At 41.2% G+C, this 22,962-nt stretch overlaps 1 protein-coding gene across 4 annotated transcripts in view; it reads left to right on the plus strand.

Annotated features, from left to right (window-relative positions):
- Window positions 1-22,962, plus strand: part of LOC137184014 (solute carrier family 35 member C2-like) — a 44,658-nt gene that overhangs the window by 18,730 nt on the left and 2,966 nt on the right. For all 4 annotated transcript variants that reach the window (XM_067591305.1, XM_067591301.1, XM_067591299.1 and 1 more), the window contains 32 exons: window positions 519-701; window positions 1,396-1,593; window positions 3,026-3,193; window positions 4,595-4,714; window positions 4,801-4,965; window positions 5,269-5,427; window positions 5,580-5,752; window positions 6,241-6,370; window positions 7,638-7,783; window positions 8,796-8,925; window positions 9,391-9,530; window positions 11,194-11,320; window positions 11,501-11,640; window positions 11,723-11,855; window positions 12,555-12,700; window positions 12,886-13,015; window positions 14,397-14,513; window positions 14,645-14,791; window positions 15,693-15,749; window positions 16,436-16,474; window positions 16,608-16,746; window positions 17,712-17,854; window positions 18,475-18,584; window positions 19,245-19,403; window positions 19,535-19,612; window positions 19,918-20,004; window positions 20,116-20,169; window positions 21,474-21,569; window positions 21,718-21,771; window positions 21,850-21,903; window positions 22,029-22,082; window positions 22,870-22,941. In XM_067591305.1, coding sequence (XP_067447406.1) covers window positions 519-701; window positions 1,396-1,593; window positions 3,026-3,193; window positions 4,595-4,714; window positions 4,801-4,965; window positions 5,269-5,427; window positions 5,580-5,752; window positions 6,241-6,370; window positions 7,638-7,783; window positions 8,796-8,925; window positions 9,391-9,530; window positions 11,194-11,320; window positions 11,501-11,640; window positions 11,723-11,855; window positions 12,555-12,700; window positions 12,886-13,015; window positions 14,397-14,513; window positions 14,645-14,791; window positions 15,693-15,749; window positions 16,436-16,474; window positions 16,608-16,746; window positions 17,712-17,854; window positions 18,475-18,584; window positions 19,245-19,403; window positions 19,535-19,612; window positions 19,918-20,004; window positions 20,116-20,169; window positions 21,474-21,569; window positions 21,718-21,771; window positions 21,850-21,903; window positions 22,029-22,082; window positions 22,870-22,941 — 3,848 coding nt within the window. The remainder of the gene's footprint in view (window positions 1-518; window positions 702-1,395; window positions 1,594-3,025; window positions 3,194-4,594; window positions 4,715-4,800; window positions 4,966-5,268; window positions 5,428-5,579; window positions 5,753-6,240; window positions 6,371-7,637; window positions 7,784-8,795; window positions 8,926-9,390; window positions 9,531-11,193; window positions 11,321-11,500; window positions 11,641-11,722; window positions 11,856-12,554; window positions 12,701-12,885; window positions 13,016-14,396; window positions 14,514-14,644; window positions 14,792-15,692; window positions 15,750-16,435; window positions 16,475-16,607; window positions 16,747-17,711; window positions 17,855-18,474; window positions 18,585-19,244; window positions 19,404-19,534; window positions 19,613-19,917; window positions 20,005-20,115; window positions 20,170-21,473; window positions 21,570-21,717; window positions 21,772-21,849; window positions 21,904-22,028; window positions 22,083-22,869; window positions 22,942-22,962) is intronic.

Consider the following 22,962-nt stretch of genomic DNA (forward strand, 5'->3'; position numbering starts at 1 on the left):
CCATAGAGGATAAATCTTGATGACTTTGGTGAACCCCTGACTTTCACTCTAGAGCCACTAGCATTTCAAAGTTTTCACTTATTCAATGAAACAGTACGATACGGGTTGGCACAAAATCATCTGTTCTTTGTGTTTAGTGCTAATTAGCAAATATATGCATGCTAACACACTAAACTAAGGTGATGAACATGGTGAACACTATACCTGCTAAACATCAGTGTTGACCCTGATTGAGGGCCACTTTAATATGGTCTGATCAGTATGAAATCCTTGTGTGACGCTGGTGATAACAGTTCGACAGTTTTTTGATAACCATATTTGCTGTACATTGCTATATTTACAGTTGATTTTTAAATATGCATAAACGTTTGAATGTAGCTTCTATTTTTCAAGATTTGACTCTCTGGAAGGCATCACACTTCTACCCCACTGACAGTATTACATGATGTGTTACATGAATATTAATTTATTATTGGTATGTGATTCCCTTTGCTGTTTTTGCTTTTTCTCTCATCCAGTGGACAGTCTGCGGGAGGAGGAGATGATCCGCAGCGGCAGCCGAGAGCAGAAGAAGAAGACGTTGCCGGGCGGGTCAGGGTCAGGAGACCTGGATGATGCAACGGAGGCTCTGCTGGGCCTGCCAACAATTCTCTATCCTGACCCCATGACCACCACTACTGCTGCTGCCACAACTAATGCAGGTAGATAATAACACTGCATACCAAACACACTCACAGCGGTCATAACTACATAAAAATAGGGAAGCTTTGATACACGATTGATCATTTGTATTTACTGCACTGTAAGATGAAAACCTACAACAGAACTCTCTCAAGCACATTTCCAAATGTTGATCTCTCTGCTCTGATCTTCCATGGCCTCTGTCATCAGCGAGGGGGCAAAGTATGGAAATGTTGCCACCACACATATGCAAGCAAACAGAACACACATATACAGTGGGAACTGTATACTGTATTTATGCAGGCATACACAATAGAGCTTTGACACAAATACATGCATGACAATGACAGCCCAGCAACAGTGGGTGGTGTAAACATCTTTAGACAGCGAGCACAAGAGGGAACTCAGGAAATAAGAGACAAGATTGAAGGAGGACAAGTAAGGTGGGCCTGGGGATTTGTTAGCAACTGCTGATGCTTTATCTATCAAGCAAAGACTAAATATGTTACAGATTAAACATAAAAAAAGAATGTTTATGTGTTAACAGGGAAATAATGTTTCCCGCCACGTTTCCCTTTGATACTTTTGAAGTCAGATGATCTAATGTCAACAGTGGATTTCCTGTCACGTACAGCCTCAACTGGTCCCCTAAACAATCTTTGCTTATCTTGCTGTAACCCCACCCATGTGCTTGCTATTACCTCTCTCCTCCAGAGCCCCCAGCTACAGAAACCCCCCCTCAGCTCCCTGATGAGGCCCCAGAGAAAACCACCAAAGAGAAGAGGAAGAGGAAGAAAGAAAAAGAGCGGGATCGTTCCAAGGTGGAGAACAAGGAGGAGCAGGGGACGACACAGGGCAAGCCGGCTGAGGAGAAACCCCGGAAGACACCCCTCCCTACCCAGCCAGTTACAGGTAACGTCTGCTCCCCGGTGTTACAAAAATGTAATGCAAGCTCAGATCTGAAATATTTTTATTTTAACGAACCAAAACGTGATGGCAGTGATTAGAGCAACTCCCTTTAAGCAGGAAGTTATGCAGGTTTTCTTAAAGAACCTTCGGTCACCATCTTCTTCGGCTCTTCTTATGAGAATAAAGAACAAGAGGCTTGAAAGCACTAAGTGTTAGTTTGAAATGTGATGACAGTGTTTACACAAGGTAAGGACAGGTAAAGGAAAGGATAATGACAGGCCATCCTGTTCGGCTGCAGGGCAGATGTGTCCTCTCTCTCCCTCATAATCCAACACAGGAAAACACAGGGGAAATGCATGGAGAGTAACTCATGTTCATATGTTTCATGCTGACACATGTACACCTACTACACACACCCTTTGCCTGTGTAAGTACATAGAGCCATCTGTTTCCTCATTTAAAACCATGCATTCACCCATGTGATCACTAATATACAGATGAGTGACAAATGAAAGAAAAAAAAAATACGAAGTGTCTTAGTGAGGTGTTATTCCAGCATCCAGAACAGCTTCAGTGCTCCATGGTAATTATGATACAAGTGACTAAAACACTTCATGTGTTCCTTTATTAAAATCCATGTAAAGCAATAACAAACAAAATCATGGGAAAAATAAGTGGTATTCTCTGCTCTGAAATGATGGGGACATGTCCGCTGAAGGCTGAGTTAACACTCATACCAAACTCACATATAAAAATACACAATTAAAATTTGTTTGTAGGTTTAAGGCAAGCAATATGGATAATATTTTAAAAATAAAGTAACATTAGGAGCCACTTATTAATTTGGCACATATTTTGTAGGTAAATGTAGACAAGCCAAGTTTGATGAGTTGAGTTTGATGCACTCACCGTTACTCACTTCTCTGCTGAAAAGTGGTTTCGTTGTGGCCGTCACTCTTGGAGCAATTGCCTCTCATACTATGCTTTTTGGTAAAGCGCTGCCTGGCAAATGCTCTCCTTCTGCCAGGGACCTTCCAGCCACACAGCCGGTGCTAAAGCCGAGCTGCTGGCGGCTCCACCCGTCAATGGACGCTTCAGCTAATTCCTTGAGCGCTAATGTTGACCAAAAATGGCCTCATTCACTAGTAACAGCAAATTATCCGAAGTGACCTCCAATTGTGTCCAATGAAAGTTTGTAAAGCTACCCAGTGTAAGAACAGTAACAATTAGTACATGTGTGTTGATATAGTGGAGGAGAGGTCATCAGGTTAGTCACCCCTCTACATCATAGAGCCACCATTTCAGGCCTGCCCAAAAAATCCTGAACACAGAAATGGTGAAAAACAGTTCAACACTCTAACTTCAGCAATTATTTTCTGACATGTATAATGTGTTTGAAAAGAAATCTCTCATTTTCCTTTATATGTACTTTAAGGTATGTCTCCAAGGAGACCATTCGAGTGCGACAGTGATGCAGCAGCGGACATCATGTTGTTGGTGGACGGCTCCTGGAGCATCGGACGCACCAACTTCAGACGGGTTCGAGACTTCTTGGAGGGCCTGATAACACCCTTCCACATCGGGCCGAACCACATTCAGATTGGTGAGGATTGGTTGAGGGGCAGGGTGGGAGGAGGTGGAGATTCATGTGATCATTCACACTGCATGCTACTGAGGTGCAAAGCATTAAGCGGTGTAAGTGGTGACGTATGATGCGTAACTATGGGTATGACATTTGTATTGCTTAGCTACAGCTGAATTTGTTGACTAATATTTATTTCATTTCTGCTGACTGGTCATTCTGTGGTTACTGCACACATACGAGTCTGCTTACGCCCTGACAACCCCCGAGCAACCAAAGCCATAGCAACCAACTAGCATAAACTGTGTATATTTCAACTGGTCTCAAGGTTTACTGGGAATCCACATCAAAAGCGAGATGTGTGCAGTATTAAAGCATTCTGTCTGTTCAATCCACACCGTCTCCGACCTTCATTTGGTCATCACCAGACAAAGACCAGCTTTCTGTCCTCTCAGCTCCTGACAAGCTGAGAGGACAGAATCCAGCCAAACCGTCTTCACCAGCTGACTGACAACAGAAATTTATTGAACCAAAACAAAATAGTTTGCATGTAGGTTCCAGGGGAGGAAATCACAGTGTTTGTAATTATTGATTGATTGATTTTATTTTCCCACCTGCTCTGCCTACAGTGAAAACAGCAAGCTCATAGCCACACTGAGAACCTTGGTCAATCAATATAGATTCCATTAATAAATTCAGAATAAAAAATGTTTGAGACTCGGAGCATAAAAAAAAAAACATGGAGGGGACCCAGGGTGACATGCATCTCACACAGGTATCTCAGAGTCTCTGAGGATTGATACATGTGATTAAATGGAAGCGTATTCTGTCTGTGTGGATTGGCCATCAGACTGAAACTGATATTTCAGCTAAGAAACTTAAAGAGACACTTCAACCCTTTTCTGTATACTTAAGCTCAGTCCAGTGCTTGTATTCTGTTATTTCAACTCCTTTCATTCCTTACACTTGTTCATTTCTTTCATCCTTCAGCTCATTCCTATTATTTCTACTGTTCATACTCCTTCAACTGTTGCTTTATTTGCTACTTTTCCAGCTAGCGATAACACTGCATTGCCATTTTATAGGCTGTAATAGAAATAATCGACACTGTTTTCTTGTAAATAAATATTCATTGTGTTACTGTCAACAAGAAATATAATACAAACAATGTGTCATCTGTTAGCCAAAGCTTTTACAGTTACTGTCTACCAAGAAAAATCCCCTGTTCATGTTCCAGGCAGCCACCCCAGCTAGCCAATCTTTCTAAATCATGTGCTCTGTAGTCATGAGGGAAGAGCAATAAAAGATGAAGACAAAAAACAAGGATATTAATTTTTTTCTACTGAAGTTATGATGGGTTTCCATCCTGATGGCCTTTACTTCCAAAAAAACATCTTGTATAATGATGTGTTTTGGTCCCAGGCCTGACCCAGTACAGTGGAGACCCCCGGACAGAGTGGCAGCTCAACAACTTCACCACTAAAGACCAGCTGCTGGAGGCAGTCAGGAATTTCAGATATAAAGGAGGAAACACTTTCACAGGTAAACACACACTAAATATTTCACCTTTGATAGTGTTGTTTCTGTGTTTTAGCCCTAACAACAAATAACCATGTATTCATCTGCAGGCCAGGCACTGCTCCACATCATGGAGGAGAACATGAGGGCCGAGGCGGGCATGAGGTCGGACACACCGTTTTTCCTGGTGCTCTTGACAGATGGGAAATCTCAGGATGATGCCATCGCAGCAGCAAACCGGCTGAAGAATGCTGGAGTGGAGATCATCGCTGTAGGTGAGACTGAACCGAGGGAGGTGGTGTGGAGCCTAAATGTCTTTACCTTTCTGCAGTTTCTTAGGGCTCATGTTCTCTCTAATCTAGTCGCATCCATCCCACATTTCTTTGCACCATCGGACACTTGTTTTGTCTCTTCAGTCTCTGGAGATTAAGAGGGGTGTAGTCATTTTTAGCTTGATGTGGTTTTATGATCATTACGGTACTTATTGTGTTCTCGTTGTTAGGAGCTCAGAGGCATTTCCTTTATTTTTTTGTGCTATGTCGGTTAAGCTATTTTATAATTTTGTGAATGTTATTCAGGTGTGAAGAATGCTGATGAAGCAGAGTTGAGGCAAGTGGCTACGGAGCCAGTGGATCTGAACGTTTACAACGTGAATGACTTCCCTCTGCTCAGCAAACTGGTGGCACGACTGGTCCACATCCTGTGTGGGAGGATAGAGGATCGAGGCATCACAAAACGTAACCTACCCATCTAACCACTGCATCTGTCTGTCTGTATATCGGTCCACTGTCTTTCTTTCTTTTCTAGCTAACTCATTGCATCATGTTTTTCCAAAGATGAATGTCATGATGAGCTCTACTGTGCGAATCCTTTGTTGCTGTGTCTCCAGGAATGGAGCCTGGACCGACAGCTGACCCAGCCCTGTCCTACCCCAGTCCTGCTGACCTCCGGTTCTCTGACCTGGGCTCCAGAGAGGTGAAGCTACACTGGACCAATCCTGCTAAGCCGGTCCAACAGTACAGAGTGGTTTACCACAGCGCAGAGGGTCAGAGTCCACAGGAGGTCAGACACACTACCCTACCTCACCTGCAAATACATCAGTTTAGCCATGAATCCATTTAAAGTGCTGTATGAAGCATGTTCACATAAATTATTGCTACATTAGGTTTGAGATATAAGCGCACAGTTATATAAATAAAAAACGACAAAAAGACAAAAGTTAATTCAGAGCAGACAATGCTAAAGCTGTCAGTGAAGACAAAAGGATCAAAACATGTAGAACATGTTTACTATCATGTGTGTCCTCTTCAGTAAAGCACAAATAAACTAGGAAAGAAGAGGAGAGATGGCAGCAACATCCTGTTTGTCTCAAGAAGCAACAATAAAGACACAACAGCGTCACTGCTAATGCAAGACATTAAAATTACATTATCTTGCAATTTACTGTATGAAGTGTCCATCTCTGTCTCTGTGTGGGATGATAAAATGTCTTGTGCCTTGTTGGTTACATATTATTAGGATTTCATTCGGAGTTTTGTGCATGTCTCTAGGTGGTGGTGGCTGGCTCAGAGTCCACTGTGCTACTGGAAGGTCTGTCCTCTCAGACACTCTACCATGTGTCCATCTTCCCTGTGTATGAACACAATGTTGGCCTGGCACTCAGAGGAACTGTCACTACATGTGAGACTAACATCATGACTAAATAATATTTCATTAGATACAATGTGCAAGAGATGACTCCGTCGTTTATCCCTTGAAGTGCTGTATTTTAGGAATCAGTCTGTTAATTGGTTTGTTTGTTCTTTAGTCACACGTGTCTCATAACACTGATCAAATTTGGCTTCATTTGGAGAAATCATTCAACTCATCACATGCATTCAATTTTTTTTAGTTGTATGCTTGTAACACAATCAGTATGTTTTTGTTTGTCAGTGTATCACTCACAATATCTCAGTCACTTGAAATCAAATTTGAAATAACGCATCTCAGCTCCGTTTTTGAAAGGAAATGTTCCCAATAATTGCTCCATTTCCTCCTGTTTGAGTAATAACTAACTAACAAGTATTGAGAGATAACTAACATATTGCCGGTTTTGATCTTTTCATTGGATTTGTTGACAGTAACAAAAATGTAGGCCTATTTATCAAGTAGAAATACCAAACATTTGCTGGTTACAGTTTCACAGATGCAAGGAGTAGGTTGCATACTATTTACTTCTTTATACACTGTCACTATGTATCTATGACAGGCATTCTTATGTATGAACGATTAATGAAAAAAACTTTTACTATTTTAATACATGATGAAATTTGTGGGTTGCAGACCTGCTACAATTTTGTTTGAACAAAACACATTTTATTTTAATAAATCTTGAATTTCCACTGTTATACAGTGTTGCTATAGTGTGGTTTTGCCCTATTAGTGAACAAAAACATGACATTTTTTACAAGGTCACTGTATTTTAAAAAGATCATCTGCCACAAGGAATGTGTTTTGATTAATAGATAATGAGTGGACATGAGGCAAGTTGGGTTCCTGATTAGAAAGCTTGTGACTCACCAGGGAATGGATTAAGTCCCCACAACAGTCAATATTGTGTCTTTTTATAGATTTGTATATATCTTTTAGCACAACACTGAAGCCCTGCTCACTCACTATGACTACATGGCACTGACAACACCGAATTTTAACGATATTGACCATAAACCCCAGGATGAGGCTGGGGATGTGGAGGGATGTGGGGGGGGGGCAGTGTAACAGCAAGGGCAGAGCTCAGCATTGTTGAATGCAGACTACCTGTTGTGAGAGGTACTGTAGTTGTGGATATACATGATTGGAGGATGCCTGAACTACTGCAAGGCTCCATTCTTGCCATTTCCCAAAGTGACGTTTCTCTACTCACATCATCCTTCCTGTCTTTCTCCTCCTGCCTCCCATCCTCTCTCAGTGCCCCTCGCCATGCCTGCCAACCTGGAGGTGACTCCTTCCTCTTACAGCACGCTGCGAGTGAGTTGGGGTGCAGCACCGGGTGCAACACAGTATATGATCCTGTACTCAGCGCTCAGCCACGGAGAGCCTGATGATGCCAAAGAGGTGAGAGCTGGAACTCTCTCTCTCTCTTCCTGCGTTGTGTGTGGGCAGGGGAATGAAAGGCACTTGTGCAATGTTTTAAACATGTGCAATATCTAAATCTTATCTGTATAATGGCTCTTAAATTACAGATACGCTCCATTTGGTCACACATAGACACTGTGAAAAAGCCACTTTTGTTCTGTTAGCAGCATGGATATGTTGTTTATCACTAATGTTAAAAAAAGTTTAAGAAAGAAACAAAAAACCTGCACACTGCTGTCATATATCCACTTCTTTTTTATTTTATGATGAAAACATGAACACACCTGTATTTATACGATAAGTGATGAAATTTCATGTCATCATCCCTAAATTAGATACAGTAGATAGATACTGTATGAACAAGGATATAATATAAGTTGTATCCTAATATAAGGATATATATAAGTATGCCTGGTTATTAAGAGTGACCACATCATTCTTCCCATCTATCGTTATATCAACATAAAACATAAAAGACCAAATATGAAAAATTATTTGCAATGCTGGTTGTCCTCTATATTAGTAATCTAACAAATAAATCATCAAATCCAAAATGCATGAACGTTATAACTGTTTTATAAAAAATGAAATATTTTATGAAACACAGTGATAGCATGAGTATTTCACTCAATTCCTCTTGCATCACTTCCTGTCTTAGTTTCTCCCACTTAATAAGGAGGGAAAGACACAAGTGAAGGGAACTCGGAGACCCACTTTATCTTGACATTATGTCTTAACATAATATTAGTTTTTTATCATTAGAAACAAAATGCCTCTTTGTACAGTATGAATGTATCCTTGAATGTACGTAAGCGCTCATCTCCAATTATATACTGTGATGTAAATTTACAGCAGTAATTCTCACTAATATGTTTTCATAGAGCAGTTGGGTTCATAGGGAGAGATGATCCTAGCTCAGGATGAAATATTGTCCTTCATTTTGAGACATCTAACGCACTGCTAACTCCAGATTTCTCCTGTATCACTGCAGGAGAAATTCAGTGCAGACCAGACAGTGGTGGAGCTGGCAGGGTTACTGCCAGCGACAGACTACTCTGTCACTCTTTATGCCCTCTATGAGGAGGATCCCAGTGACCCTGTCACTGCTGTTGCCACCACACGTAAGGCACTCAGAAGTCCCGAAACTTTCCCATCCCTTATTTTCACTTATCCCTTTTCTATTCCCCCACTTTCTTACTTGCCCCTTTCTCATTTTTCTACCATTTTTTCTTCCATTCTCTCTTTCATTTCCCAAATTCACACACAAGTAACTCAATCTTCCTGCGTTTCCTCTTTCCACACCATATGTTAGCATGCTGACTTTAGCATTTAGCAAAAGCACCTCACGGAGTGGCTGGCTTGGTTGTCAATTCTTGTTTCCACCATTGCTCTGCCCAATAAATTCTTACAGAACTTCCTTGCTCACTATTCCATCTTCCCTCTTTATTATCAGCATCTGCAGTACAGCAACTTCTCACTGATTAAACAAATAGCCGCAGTTCACTTACTAATAATTTGCCCTTCATCTCTTCTTCTTCTTCATATTCCTCTTCCCTCCTTTCATATTTTGCTGTTCCTCTCCACAGTCCCTCTCCCATCGCCAGTGAGGCTTCAGTTCCCAGTGGTCACCCACAGTATGCTGAGGGTGAGCTGGGTGCCCGGAGCTGTGGATGTCCCCAGCCATCGAATCACCTACAGCACCAGCCACGGCAGTGACGTCAAACGGGTAACTATCTATCTTTTGTCACATGATATATATCGTCATATCGCACAGCCCCAGATTAACCTATATCATAGAAGTCTTCATAGCTTGCATCCTCATCGCTGTTCTCCTCAAAGTACGAGTATTCACCTCCAGAGACAGGAGCTCTGTCTCTCCTTCAGCCAGTCTCATGAGCTTTTTTGAATAATTGTAATGGACTGCTCCAAGGTCATAATCTTCATGTCTGGAGCTATAGGTGCCTGAGACTTCATCAGTTGAGGCAGTGATGGGGGTCATAACTGGAGCTGTCTTTCTCCTTAACCAAGCCTCCTGAGCTGGGTTTGAATAGTTATAACAGCCTCCTGCAGGGTCATCACCTTCATAGGTGGAGCTGTCAGTGTCTGACACCTCGTCACTTGAGTCAGCGATGGGCTCTGTGTTCTCTTCGATGTCTTTGAGAAAATCTTCTGATTCATCTGAATCATCAAGTGGAGAGATGGTCATGTGATCAATGGCAGCATCTGCATAGGAGCTGGTGTCCATGTCCATGTCAATGTCTGCCAGGTGAGCCATTGTAATAAAAGTGTGTTTTAGGGCTTGCCTAGGGAAGCTTAAGAATGCCATCCTGTCCTCAAACTCAAGACCATCCCCATTTTTTCTGGATCTCTTCACTGTATCTTCCAAATCTCTAGCTCTATCCAAACACCTTCTTGAAATTTGGGGCTTGACACCTGTTCATCTGGCGAGTTAAGTCTCCATCCTGAATTGATAGAGCTTTGCTGCCTCATGAAATACTGTCTATTGTTCTTGCCAGCACCTAGCAGGTGGTCTCCTGGTTAGCCAAGCAGCTGGGAAATAACTTTCATCTGGTGGTATTCGCTCTCTCCAGGGATGAGCTTGGTCCCAAAGTACAGGAATGCAATGACACATCCCCACACAGCGATGGCTTCAGATATAGGGAGACCCAAGGTCACCTCTGAGGCCCTGTATCCACAAAGTTGCACAGTCATTCTGACCTTTACTTTGGACACGGGAAGGGCCGAGCCAAAGTCAATCAACTTCACCCTGAAGGCCTGATCTTTGTGACTGACAAGCATAATGTTTTCAGGTTTTAAGTCTGTATGAAGAATGCTGATACCCTTCAAGGCAAGTAGCTGATGTGTGACGGGCAATTTCATGTCAATGGCATCCACTCTCTCTCCTTCATCAGGTCCCAAAGGCTCTTGTCCAGCATCTCAAAGGCAAAGTATGAAAGGCCTTGAGACTTGAAATTGTCCATTTCTTTTCAAGAGTCCTGATGGCCTGCAGCATGTCCACTTCACACTGAATGAAGGAATCTCTACTCCCTTTGTGGATCTTGATTGCCACTGGATGAGCAGTTTTTAAATCAACACACTTGGAAAATGCCAAATCATCTTTCTCCATTAGGCTGTATTCAGACTAAATGAGGCAGTTTAGTTCTTTCCATTCATTTGAATGGGGGTAGTGCATTTTGGCTGTGGGCGTTTTGGCATCGTACCATTATAACTGTGGAAAAAGGTATTAAATTGAATTCTATGTGGTATTAAAGAGGTCTTAAAAAGTCTTAAATTGAAAGACTTTTGTGAGACTCATCAATAAGATTGATTAAGTACCGTGTACTGTATCTGTAGCCACACTCATTCAGTCACACTGAACCTCTTTCCAGGTGGAGGTTACGGGACTTAACTCAGTGCTGGTGCAGAACCTGTCCTCTTTATCCAGATACCTGGTTTCAGTCCAGTCTCACTACCCACAAGGCCTGTCTGCAGCGCTCACCAGTAACGTCACCACACGTAAGATGCACACGTGCACACACACACACATTTTTTTGAGCTTGAAGGTATCATCTTATATATTGATGTGTCAAGGGAGTTGTCTTGTGTGACAACAACATTAAATGCTGATTTAAAAAGAATATTAAAGCAGACAATTTCTCTTTTTTCCTCTCCTTAAACATTTTCCATCTCTCCTAGTGAAGGTGCCCTCCCCATCAGACCTCAGGGTGACCAATTTCTCAGGCAGTGATATCACTGTACGCTGGGAGGCTGCAGCTGATGATGTTGTCTCCTACCTCATCAAGTGGATCTCCCTCAGCGGAGGAGACCTGAGACAGGTGGGTGTTGGATAATGGATGGATGGAGTATATAATATGTTAATCAAATTTAGTTAACGTTATCTCTGTCTGTGTATTTTAGTTAAGGGTGAGTGGTGACAGTGAAGGGGCGATCTTGGAGGGGGTAGAGGACGATAAGGAATACCAGATCTCTCTGTCTGCACTTTATGGAGATGGAGCTCAAAGTGAAGCTGTTGCCATACGTTACAGCACCTGTGAGTCACACACACCCACATGCTCATTTATATACCACCACACACAAATAAGATACTATCAGATGCACTGGAGTGAGAAGTGAGAGTGTTTTCTGTGTTCTAATAATAAACTTGCTATGTTTTTAAAATAATCAGATGATTGACAGGGAAAGATGAACTGGGTAGCATGTACATTATTAGATATTCTACATGGCTGAACAGACAAAGTGCACCACTTACTGAACATTTTAATTGAAAATCCAAGGAAAAAGACAATCCTAGTAGTGAGTTCACTGTCTAGTCCTGTGATGAATATCACAGTACATGATTCCAGTCACATGGTAACACCCCAGACACACAGTCCTCTTTGAGTCCTGAGCATAGACAATTAAAGCCCTAGATTTTGGGTTACAAACTGATAATCTTTTACATCTTAATTCCAATATTGTCAGATGTATTGTGGACTGAAACATTCCAGTGAATCGTACATTGTACAGTGGTGTGATGATGCTTGCTTTTTTGTATTCTGTATTGTGTGTGTGCAGTAGTACCAGCACTTTTAATGTCTTCTGTTGTCTTATTGGGTTTTTATTGTGTTTTTTTTTTGCTACCTTGGTGCAAAAAGAATTTCCTCTTGTGGGAAAATAAAGATGAAAACTGAACTGAACAATCCTTTTAGTGAGTCTTTATAGCTCTGCTTTTTGTGTTTTGTCCCTGCAGTGTCTGGTGGAGGCCCATCCAGCGTGTCAGTCTCAGAGGAGACTGCAGTCAGCCTCGTTATCAGCTGGGTTCCTCCCAATGCTCATGTCCTGCAGTATCGTGTGTCTTACACTGCGCTAACTGGAGCTGAAAACCAGGACAGCACTGTGAGTGGGCTGTAATTGTCGCTTATGCAGTTGCTGTGTCTGCCATCCTGCTGGACAGTAAATCATAGTGCTTCTCAAGGGTCACAGAGAATTCCCAAAACTGCAAATTAGCTCTTCCACCTGTGTCACCAGATGGACATTTTACTTGCCAGCTTGACTTTGAAAGGTGTGTTTGTTATCTACAGGTGTTGGTCTCAGGTGGTGAAAAGCGAGTGGTGCTAGAGTCATTACAGCCAGATACACGCTACAGCATCCTGGTCACCGCTGAGTACCGCAACAGAGAAGGAGGCAGCGGTTCAGCTCAGGGCAAAACCAGTGAGTCAAATACACAGACCTGCTGGAAAACATACTTATTAAGCGATGTAAACAGAGCAATGTTAGCTTTACATCCAAAGTGATCAAATTTCAACAAATTTGTCAGATCTAATGCTAAATGTTAGCATGCATGTATGTCTAATTTAAATGCAAAGATGACATAGCTTTGTCCTTGCAGCACTAACGTCCTTGTGGAAAGGTAAATGAACATCTGAAATATCACTTATTGTGGTTTGACAGACAGTAAAGATGGTGGGAAAACTAGTGTATCTGCAAGTCTTGGAAAATCTAAAAAAATAAAATCATTGCATTGTGTTACCTCAAAAAAGGTCTTAGAAGGTATTAAAAAGGTATTTTCATTCATTCATAATTTAATTTACAAAGTCTTGAATATTTTCTCTTGTGTGCCATATATTCTTTTTTTGTATGTGGTTGTGGGCTTTTGGGAGATGTTATGCTATAAACTACAAGTCAGACTGATGTGACAGTGGATTGTGCATACAGGAAGCTGTTAAATGGAGGGGTTTTTATGGAGTTTAAGTTAGCACCTTCATACCAGACACTGTTGCTACTGCTAGCTAGAGTAGCAGAAAATATGAATTCACTTAAATATATTAATTATTTTTTAATGGATTAATCCATGCAATAGTGTTCTGCGCCTCATCTGGGTTCAGTTCACGTCAATTGATTAATTATATTAGGAGGAATTGCTGGTACATACAGCTGGGAAGTACTGACAAAGATGTGATTTAAATGCCAATAAATTCATGTACTTATCAGCTATTAGTAAAGATGACTATTATGTACTTCTTAAACTAACCAAATGTAAAAATGTGGTTCTAATCTCAAATGCTCAATGCTCTTTGTTTACTCTTATTGAAGGTCCTTGTTTAAGTCAATGTTCATGCTTCTGTTTGCCTGTTCTTACTGACCACTGAACCGTTCACTTCCTTTCTGCTCATCGGTCTTCGTTTTTACCTTTCTGTGTGTCGCTCTCTGTCTGTCTGACCGCTCACACAGCACAGGGGGAAAAAACGCTGGGAGAGGTGTTTACATATTCAGAGGAATGTTGCTATGGTCAAGGGATTAGGGACTAGATTTTTCAACGGAGTTGTTTATTTTCCAACCTAAGCACAGTGCAAGCAATAGACTCCTCTATGTGCTGATAAACCTGCCGTCTGGGCTTGCAAAATTGTCAATATGGAAGACAAGAATAAACCAGATCAAGGGTCAGTGGCAGGTTAACTCCAGTTAATGTTGTTATAGGATCTTTCTTTTGCTGTGCTTGTGACCTTTTGTTGTTGTTTAATGTAGATAAATCATCTAGAAATAATAAAGGGGAGTTCTAAAATTCTCTCTTTCTCTCTCTCTCTATCTGCAGCCAGCCTGCGGGTAAGCAGTGTGAGTGTGGTCAGGTCTGACCACTCCAGTATTTGTGTGTCTTGGAGACCTGTTTCAGCTGTCGATGGATATCGTATTGTCATTAAAGCTGTCAAAGGTAATCTATAGTACAATCTATAGTAAGTGTGGGTACTTAAAGCTGTCTCAGAAACCACACTAACGCCCTGTCAATTTACCCTCTGGTGTGTACATGTGTATGTCCTGTCTAATGTGTGTACATGTGTATAGACAAGGACACAAAGGAAGAAACAGTGGATGAGTCCAGCAGCAGTCACTGCTTCACTGATCTGGAACCAGAGACCTTGTATCGCATTAGCGTGCACTCACTTCTGGGCTCAGCAGAGGGCGCCGCCGTATCCATTCTGCATCCAACAGGTCAGACATGATCACAGTAACACCAACAATATGTTAGATGTTGAAGTCAGCTGATTTGCTATAAACATTAAGACCTGGGACCTGGTATCACGAGGCAAATTCAAGTTAGTATTTGGCTTATCAGGCTTCACTGAGCTTAACATTGGTGCTTCTGGATGACTGGTATCATTAATCACATGGTCGTGTCATGTTACTCTGAGCTGCAGTGATGGAGTGTAAAAGCTATTTACACTGCAAGGAATCATGTTGGGAAATAAGAAAAACTTGCAGCTAAAATGCAGCAATAATCGTCTTTCATTATGTATTTAGTGTGGTATCCTCACTTCAAAAGCCTGGAGCAGCAAAGTGATTCTACTGATCTATAAAAATGTCTCTATTGCTTTTTATTACTCGTCACTTTATTGTAAACTCTGCAGTTTTTTTGTTAAGATCCTGTAAGAATGATGACTCAATTTTCCAGTCATCTGATTGGTCAGTAGTTGGGCTGTTGACAGATTTTGATCTGATCCTCTGACTGCTGTGCAGCAGGTCTGCCGTGCAGCATGGGTTACCATGGTGACTTACCCAGATTAAAAGTGAGCCAGCTTCATGATACCAGAAAACCTGAGTTAAGCCCAAAGATACCTGGATAACCAGCTATTCTCACCTCATGATACAGGCCCCTGCTTTTTATAAATTTCCTCATTAAATGAATAATTTACATATAAAATGTGTGAAATAAATAATTTTCTAGGTCACTGTTACCTGCAAAGTTAAATCAAATCACTCATTGGTAGTAATAGCAAGTGTATCTATAGATAGATAGATACAGTACATGATTTTTAAACAAAAATTTATAAAAATCATACCATTTTTCATTGGTTAAATGTGTCATGGTTGGTTATAACTGGTTCTTTTACAGCCACGGCTCCAGCCAGAATTCCTATCCATCCACGGATGTACCCTATCCACAACGAAGGTAAGTCATCATCATATCGCACTCATTGTCTTCTCGAGAATCAAGTCTGATTAGCACATGAATCATTTTTGCAAGCTTTTTGGGCTGTCATTTCAGTTCCAGTCATGCAAACATGTTATAGTCTAGAAATAGTCCAGAAATTTCGAAGGTTGGTTAGGTGATTCCAGCAGGTTCCCAGCAAAATGAGCAGCACATCAGTTTTTATGTTTCTCTCATCCTGTAGACATTAAGGCAATGTGTGAATGTGTAACAATTGTTTTTGTTGATTTGGATGAAAGTCATTTCATTGTAATCATGAGGACAGCCGTCATGCTTCATTTGTCACTTTAAATGAAATTTGCTCATTAACATCAATTTAGACTGCACAGATGTGTAACTGAACATTATTACTACAATATGATCCTACAGAAAGATGTTATATATAATATAGTATACTGTGACAGAGGTTTCTCTTAATGTTTTCTCCCCAGTGACACAGTTCTTTCATGCATCATATCTAATAACAACTTCCTTCAGTCTTATCAAATGGTCCTCAGTCATACTGCTCATTTGTTCTAATGTACATGAAGCACACAGTGAGACTTTTCTATTTGTGTCTGGGTGAAAAATGCTGAAAAAAAGTCATTTCAGCTGATGAGTTGTGTGCCTTGCTTCTAATGACTCAACACTGCCCTCTTGTGTCACAGTCTGTCCTGAAGTAACCATCAGAAACAGCATCGTTACAGGTGAGACAAGCAGTCCTCACACATCACTGCAAAGTCTCTCATGAAAGGCTTGAAAATATCAAATTCAATCAAATCCCATGTGATCTTAAATTATAAACCTTACTTTATCTCTGTCATGGGTGTGTTGTCTCAGGGTTTGACATGATGGAAGCATTTGGTCTGACTCAGAGAGCTCACTCGTCCGTGGAGGGCGTGGCAGCCGAGCCTTTTGTCTTCAACACCGTCCCCACCTACACTCTGTACAGAAACGTCCAACTGACGCAGAGCACTAAGTGAGACACTCTTTCACTGCTTTTAATTCATCCTCTGCTTCTGTTATTATGTTTGTTTGTATCTACACACTAATACAATCGCACCTACCTACATTTAAAAATAGATGTACTTGAAGAATTACTTATTAGCTGTCCACCATATAGCCTTTTATTTTTAGGAGGTCTATCATGCTATATGTGACTGCTGTTGACCAACCAGTCCAATGTAGTCACATGACCACCTCCAAATTTGGTCTGAGCAATCAAACCCCAGTGCATTTTTTGTATATTTGGTGTTTTAAGAGCTGCCTGCCTTTCAATATCATTTTTCTAGCCTAAAAACTGAGTTTCTCAAAACGGCCTCCATAGGGTGTAAATCTCTAAACACCAGCTTGGTGTGTGCTGGAAAACAGCTTTTGCAAAACAATGAGGTAAGCTGTCCAGTGAGGGTTAGGGCTGTGTGGCAGTAAAGTTAAGAAGAAAACCTTTAGTCACCTCCAACGTTCACTTGATCACTCATTTAAATGCCCATATTGTTCAGTTGTTTCAAGTTGTTTATACATGGAAACAGCATTTTAAAAGCTAGACAGACATAGTCTTAATCTCTGTCCAGAGGGGAGAAGCTCAAACTCTCCATACAGGGAAGGAAGCCTTTGAAATAGCTCTCTTTCACAATATGTTAGACAGGTAAGGCAGTTTAAAGCCAATGATTTTACTGGCCACTCAAACTATGTGATGCAACCTGTTCCTGTCACCCTACAAGAGAGCAAGAGTCATCTGCAGACTTTACAATTTATTCTCATGTTACCTTCTTTTCTCTAAGTTATTTTCAAATCCTCCAGTGGGGCATTTCCTCTAAAATATTTGTTTTATATTGCCCTTATACCTCAGATAAGTTCAACTAGGAAGTGAAAAAATCAAAGTTAAGAGCAAAACTGAAAAGCAAAACTGATAAAATCACTCCATCTTTCCCTCTCTCCCTCCAGGTTCATCCACCCAGCAGGTTTCTCTCCAGAGCACACCATCAGCATCGCCTTCCGCTTGTTGCAAGATACACCCAGGGAACCTTTCGCCCTCTGGCAGCTCACTGACAATGACTTCCAGCCCAAGATGGGAGTGGTGCTCGATCGTGAGTAATGTTTCTGCACCTCTACCTCACTGCAAGCGGCCTCATAATCTCCTCGGCCTCGTGTGCAGTCATAAGAGCTTATTTTGTCATTAAAGCCTCTACTGTAGATACTGGACTGACTCTCTTGAGGAGATAAGCTGAGAAGTCACATTTTAATATCGTTTTAAAGACTTTGAGAAAGTTTAAATGATTAGTGGATTAATTGATCAGCTGGATCAATTCATTGTTGGTTTTGGTCTTTTCATGGGATGTACTGACAAGAAAAATATAGTCTCACAAGACTTTAACAAGCAAATGTTTAGCTGAATTGTTTTTGGAATCATAAGATGCCATCAGTGACATCAGCTATCTCATACTCATGTAAGGATTTTAGAGTAATGGAGATTGGGTCTCTAACTGTGCTTGGAGATTATATTGGACACATTGGATTTTCAAGACTTAATTTATAAAAGAGCCGAGTATTAAAATGCCACCAGAGGCCATTCTAGATCAAACTGTGTAAAGCAACAGACCTTGCAGCCAACGTTGCCATCTGCAGAGCCCTGTGGTTTTTGCAAGACACAATCTGAGTTATAAGCTGACCACCGAATATCTTCTTCTGTTGTTTTTGCTTTCTGCAGCTACTACCAAGCATCTGGTGTACTTCAGTCTGGACTACCGAGGAGAGGTGCAGGAACTGACCTTTGACCAGTCGCAGGTCCGCAGGCTGTTCTACGGCAGTTTTCACAAGGTGAAATACTACACCACAAGCAAGTCCTAGAGAAGAATGAAAGCTTTTCTTTTACTTGGCAGAAAATGAAACATCAGTGCTATGTTTTTAATTCGTTTCCTCCTGTTTACCTTGTTACTCATTCACCCTTTTGTACTCTAATAAAACTCAATTGTCAAGAGACGTGTAATCTTGGGTCTGTAACAGCTGTCACAATGACATGATAAGGAAAATGCAAATAAGGAAGACAGAGATTTACAATAAGAGAAGGTAATATAATAGTTACATTGGATTAGATTCTAAATGTATAAAATAATTGTGATGAGTTGACTTGAGATGTAGCTTTTGTCTGAGATTTAGATAAGATGGTAGATACCAATCTCATGTCTCTGTGCCAAATATGAAATAAGAGGTAGGATTTGATTAGTTTAGCTTTGCATAAAGACTGGAGGCAGGGGGAAACAGCGAGCCTTGCTCTGTCCAAAGATCAAAAAAAATAATGCTGGAAGGCTGGTGAGCTTTAGATGTGCTGATGAAATGTTGAACTAATCCTATAAATACTGACACTTGCAATCAAACCACTTTTCCTAGTTTCCCTGACAACTTGATCTAATATGACAAAAAAAAAAAATCTGTTAATCTGTGGTTCCATTTGTGTCCTCTCTCTTCTGTGATTGGCAGGTTCACCTGTCTGTCAACCAGGTGAGCGTGTCCCTGTCTGTGGACTGCCAGCGTGTGGGTGAGAGGCCTGCTCGCCCTCTTGGCAACCTACCGACTGACGGCTTTGAGATGCTGGGGAAACTGGTGAAGACCAGAGGACCAAACAGTGGATCTGCTCCAGTACATTTTATTTTATTCTAGGCCCACTCTGCCCTGCCAATAAATTATACACCCTGGATATATCTAAATTATTGTGATCTCTTCCTGTGTCCTGTTGTCAACCTGTACCCTGTGTTCTTCATTGTATCCAGTTCCAGCTGCAGTCCTTTGAGATTGTCTGTAACACCACGTGGGCTTCAGAGGACACCTGCTGCGACCTGCCTGGAGTGGTCAGTCTACTATTACATACATTTACCCAAGTTCTACTCCACTTTGATGTAATCCTATTGTGTGTTTAAACCAGTATATGAAGCACAATGAGCTGAGTGCTTACTTTGACTGTTAACATGAAGGTTTCTGTTACTACAGTAGCTCTTGAAAGTCCGTTGTAGAGAAAAAGACTGTGACTTAACAGTAGACTTTCATTTTCTTGTGGATGCAGTAGTGAGAGATGCTTTATGAGAGAGCATTTAAGTGTATCCAAGGGCTGATTTAATGTCTTTCTTGTTAATGTCGGTCTGTCTGTCTGCCTCAGAGAGATGAGGAGAGCTGTCCTGCCCCGGTGTACACCTGTACCTGTTCCTCCGACATCCCCGGCGTTCCCGGTTTTCCCGGGCCAATTGTACGTCACCATGAGGCCTCAAATAAGCTCAGAGTACCTGTTAGATCATGTTTCATGTGACCAAGTGGTTTGTATAACATGTTGCCATTCAAGTCTTATTCATTTTCCCAGGGAAAGCCGGGTCCTCGTGGTGAGAAAGGCGAAAAAGGAGAGCAAGGGCATAAGGTGATATGAAAGTATTTATTCAGTCTTTTAAAAGACATAATCATGAATTTATTTAGTTAGATTTCATTTTATAGCAGTCTGACTTTGGTTATTCAACTCATTTAGTTTCTTTTTTTCTGAATATGTTTTTTCACATTTTCTTGATCCAAAGTTCACAGTATCTTTTGATATGATTTTCTAACAATTTCTACTGTCCATTTTGACACACCTGTTACTGATGTGAGTATTAGGCCTAATAGTCAATGAAGCAAAGCAGCACACTGTATTCAAATCACAACATCCCAATACCTGCAACCTAATGGCTTTTGGGCTTTCACACAACTTTTCCATAATTTTCTCCACTGTGGAAAAGGTTTGTATTGACCCTGCTCACACATGACAGGACTGTCACAGATAACACCTCAATGGTTGCATGATATTTGGTATCTGGCACGAAAGAATTAAGCAACACAGGAAGTTATATATCATTTGCAAGACTAGAGATTGTTTATTTCTTATCTCGACCTCATCTTGGAGGGAGGGCAGTTTTCTAATTTTGGTATTATGACAAATATCCAGGCAGTCTTTTCAAAGTTAAATCTGCTTTTTCAAAATGATCAAGATGCAACTTCGAGAGTACTCCACCGATGTAGCATTGCACTTCTATAACAGTGTTTGACTCATGATGGACATTCAAAAAGAAAAAGTATTGAAGTTGATGATTAGTCCACACGCACTTCTTCATGGTCAAATCCTGGCGCCTACATTCCCCACAATGCAACACTGTCAACAGTTTGGTCAGAGATTCAGATGTGTTATGCTAGTAGCAGCTAATTTAGCCTGAAGCTGCTAGCCTCAAGAAGAGATGAGGAGCAGGCTACAGAGGTCTGGTAGCCTCACTTCTCTCTGACTCCACACCCCATATTTTTTTCATTTTCAAACTCGTAATCTTCACTTGAGAAAACATATCAGCTCTCTCTGGAGCCACAAAAGCTTTTGTTTATTATTTTTTTTAACTTATGCAGTAGTACTCTCCAATACCTGAAACACACCTTGATGTGTTCCCTTTTAAAGCGCCATGCTATCCACAAAAACATCATCCATAGAGATATTGCAACAATGAGTGCCTCGTTACTGGCAACGTGACTGTTTTTATTCACACTTGTAGAAAATTTTACAGATATGTTACTAAATCCTGAATATCCAGATTATCAGAGTGATGTTTATGGAAAAATACTCCAGGATCTTTTACAGTGCATGTTTACTCAAAGAAAGCCTTTGGGCACTAAACTGATGTCCTGGTGTTCATTTTATCTGTGTTTCAGGGGGAGATGGGTCCTCCAGGAAAGCCTGGATTTGAAGGAGGTCTTGGACTCGTGGGCAACGCAGGACCTCGAGGGATGGCCATGCAGGGCAAAATGGTGAGTAACCTTAAATACTGTATGTACCTGTGTACAGCAGCAGTAACCATGGTACATACCTCAAAAATCTGTTTCCTAAGGAAATATGAATCTAGTACGTTGTATTTTAAAAATCACTTGCTGTCTGTTTTCATGTCTTTCCTTTCAGGGTCCACCCGGTGCAAGGGGGGAAAAGGGACTTCCTGGGCGACCTGGAGTCCAGGTGAGTTTCAACTCACTTCACCCAACTGTCTGCCACTTATTACTGTCCTTCCAACCCCCCTGTTCTGTGTCCCTGTAGGGTTTACCAGGACCTCCAGGCCCAAAAGGGGAGGAGGGGATCCCAGGCCCCAAGGTGAGCTGTTTGCTACCAGCCAATACAGAACAGTCAATGTTAGCAGTTCCTCACCCAGTTGTTCTGAAGTAGTGACACCCCTCCCTCCCTAACCCTCTGTATCTGTCCTTGTATGTGTTTTGCAGGGCATTAGGGGTGTCGAAGGTAACATCGGTGTACCCGGCATCACAGGACCCAGAGTAAGACTGAATTTTAATTTGTTTAAAGCCACTATGCAGAGGATTTGAACCTTTTTGACTTTGGTGCCCCCCAGAATTAGTGTCAAAAAAACACCTCGACCACACTTTTGTCCATGACAAAGAAAAACAACCTTATTGCTACAACAATTACTGTTTACTTATTTACAGACAGAATCTTAATGTTGGTTACCCATGACCTTTTGTCTAGTGCCACCATCAGGGCACAATTTACACTTGAACACACTAAATATTAAAATGCAATGGGCAGATTAACATTAAATTTAACAAGACAGTACCTTTTTCCAATTTGGACACATCAAGTACTTTCATCTATCACCACTCTCAGACCAAAATGTCAACTTGGTATACAATATTTCCAGAATACAATGCAAATGACCATGAAATAAACCCTTTTTATATCACCTAGTGTAGTGCCACACTCACAACAAACCACTGCTGGTAAGGCTCTAAGAATAGCCAGTACGTTGTGTATTTCATCTGTCACATTTTTATTGTAAGGTGTAATGACCGGCTAGTTTGGCTTTATATGTTTACTTTTTTTAGACGATAAATGTGTTCTGAGTTAATTATGGAAAGTCACATAAAGTGATTTTATGGACTCAGTGTGTGGTCTGTATTATGATTCCCAGTTGTAAAATGCTAATAATAGAAAAATATACTGTTAGATATTGCACTCATAAATATTCAGCTTTATCACTTCCTGACCTGCAGTGTATCTATATACTGTTTGTCTGTACATAATGAGGATACTGTTTGTATTGTACAGGGTTTCCAAGGAATGCCAGGACATCCAGGGCCTATAGGGGAGAGGGGCCCCTCAGGACCTGTGGGACCTATGGTAAGACCAGAAGGACAAATA

Source organism: Thunnus thynnus, chromosome 6, assembly GCF_963924715.1.
Source record: "Thunnus thynnus chromosome 6, fThuThy2.1, whole genome shotgun sequence".
NCBI classification, from domain to species: domain Eukaryota; kingdom Metazoa; phylum Chordata; class Actinopteri; order Scombriformes; family Scombridae; genus Thunnus; species Thunnus thynnus.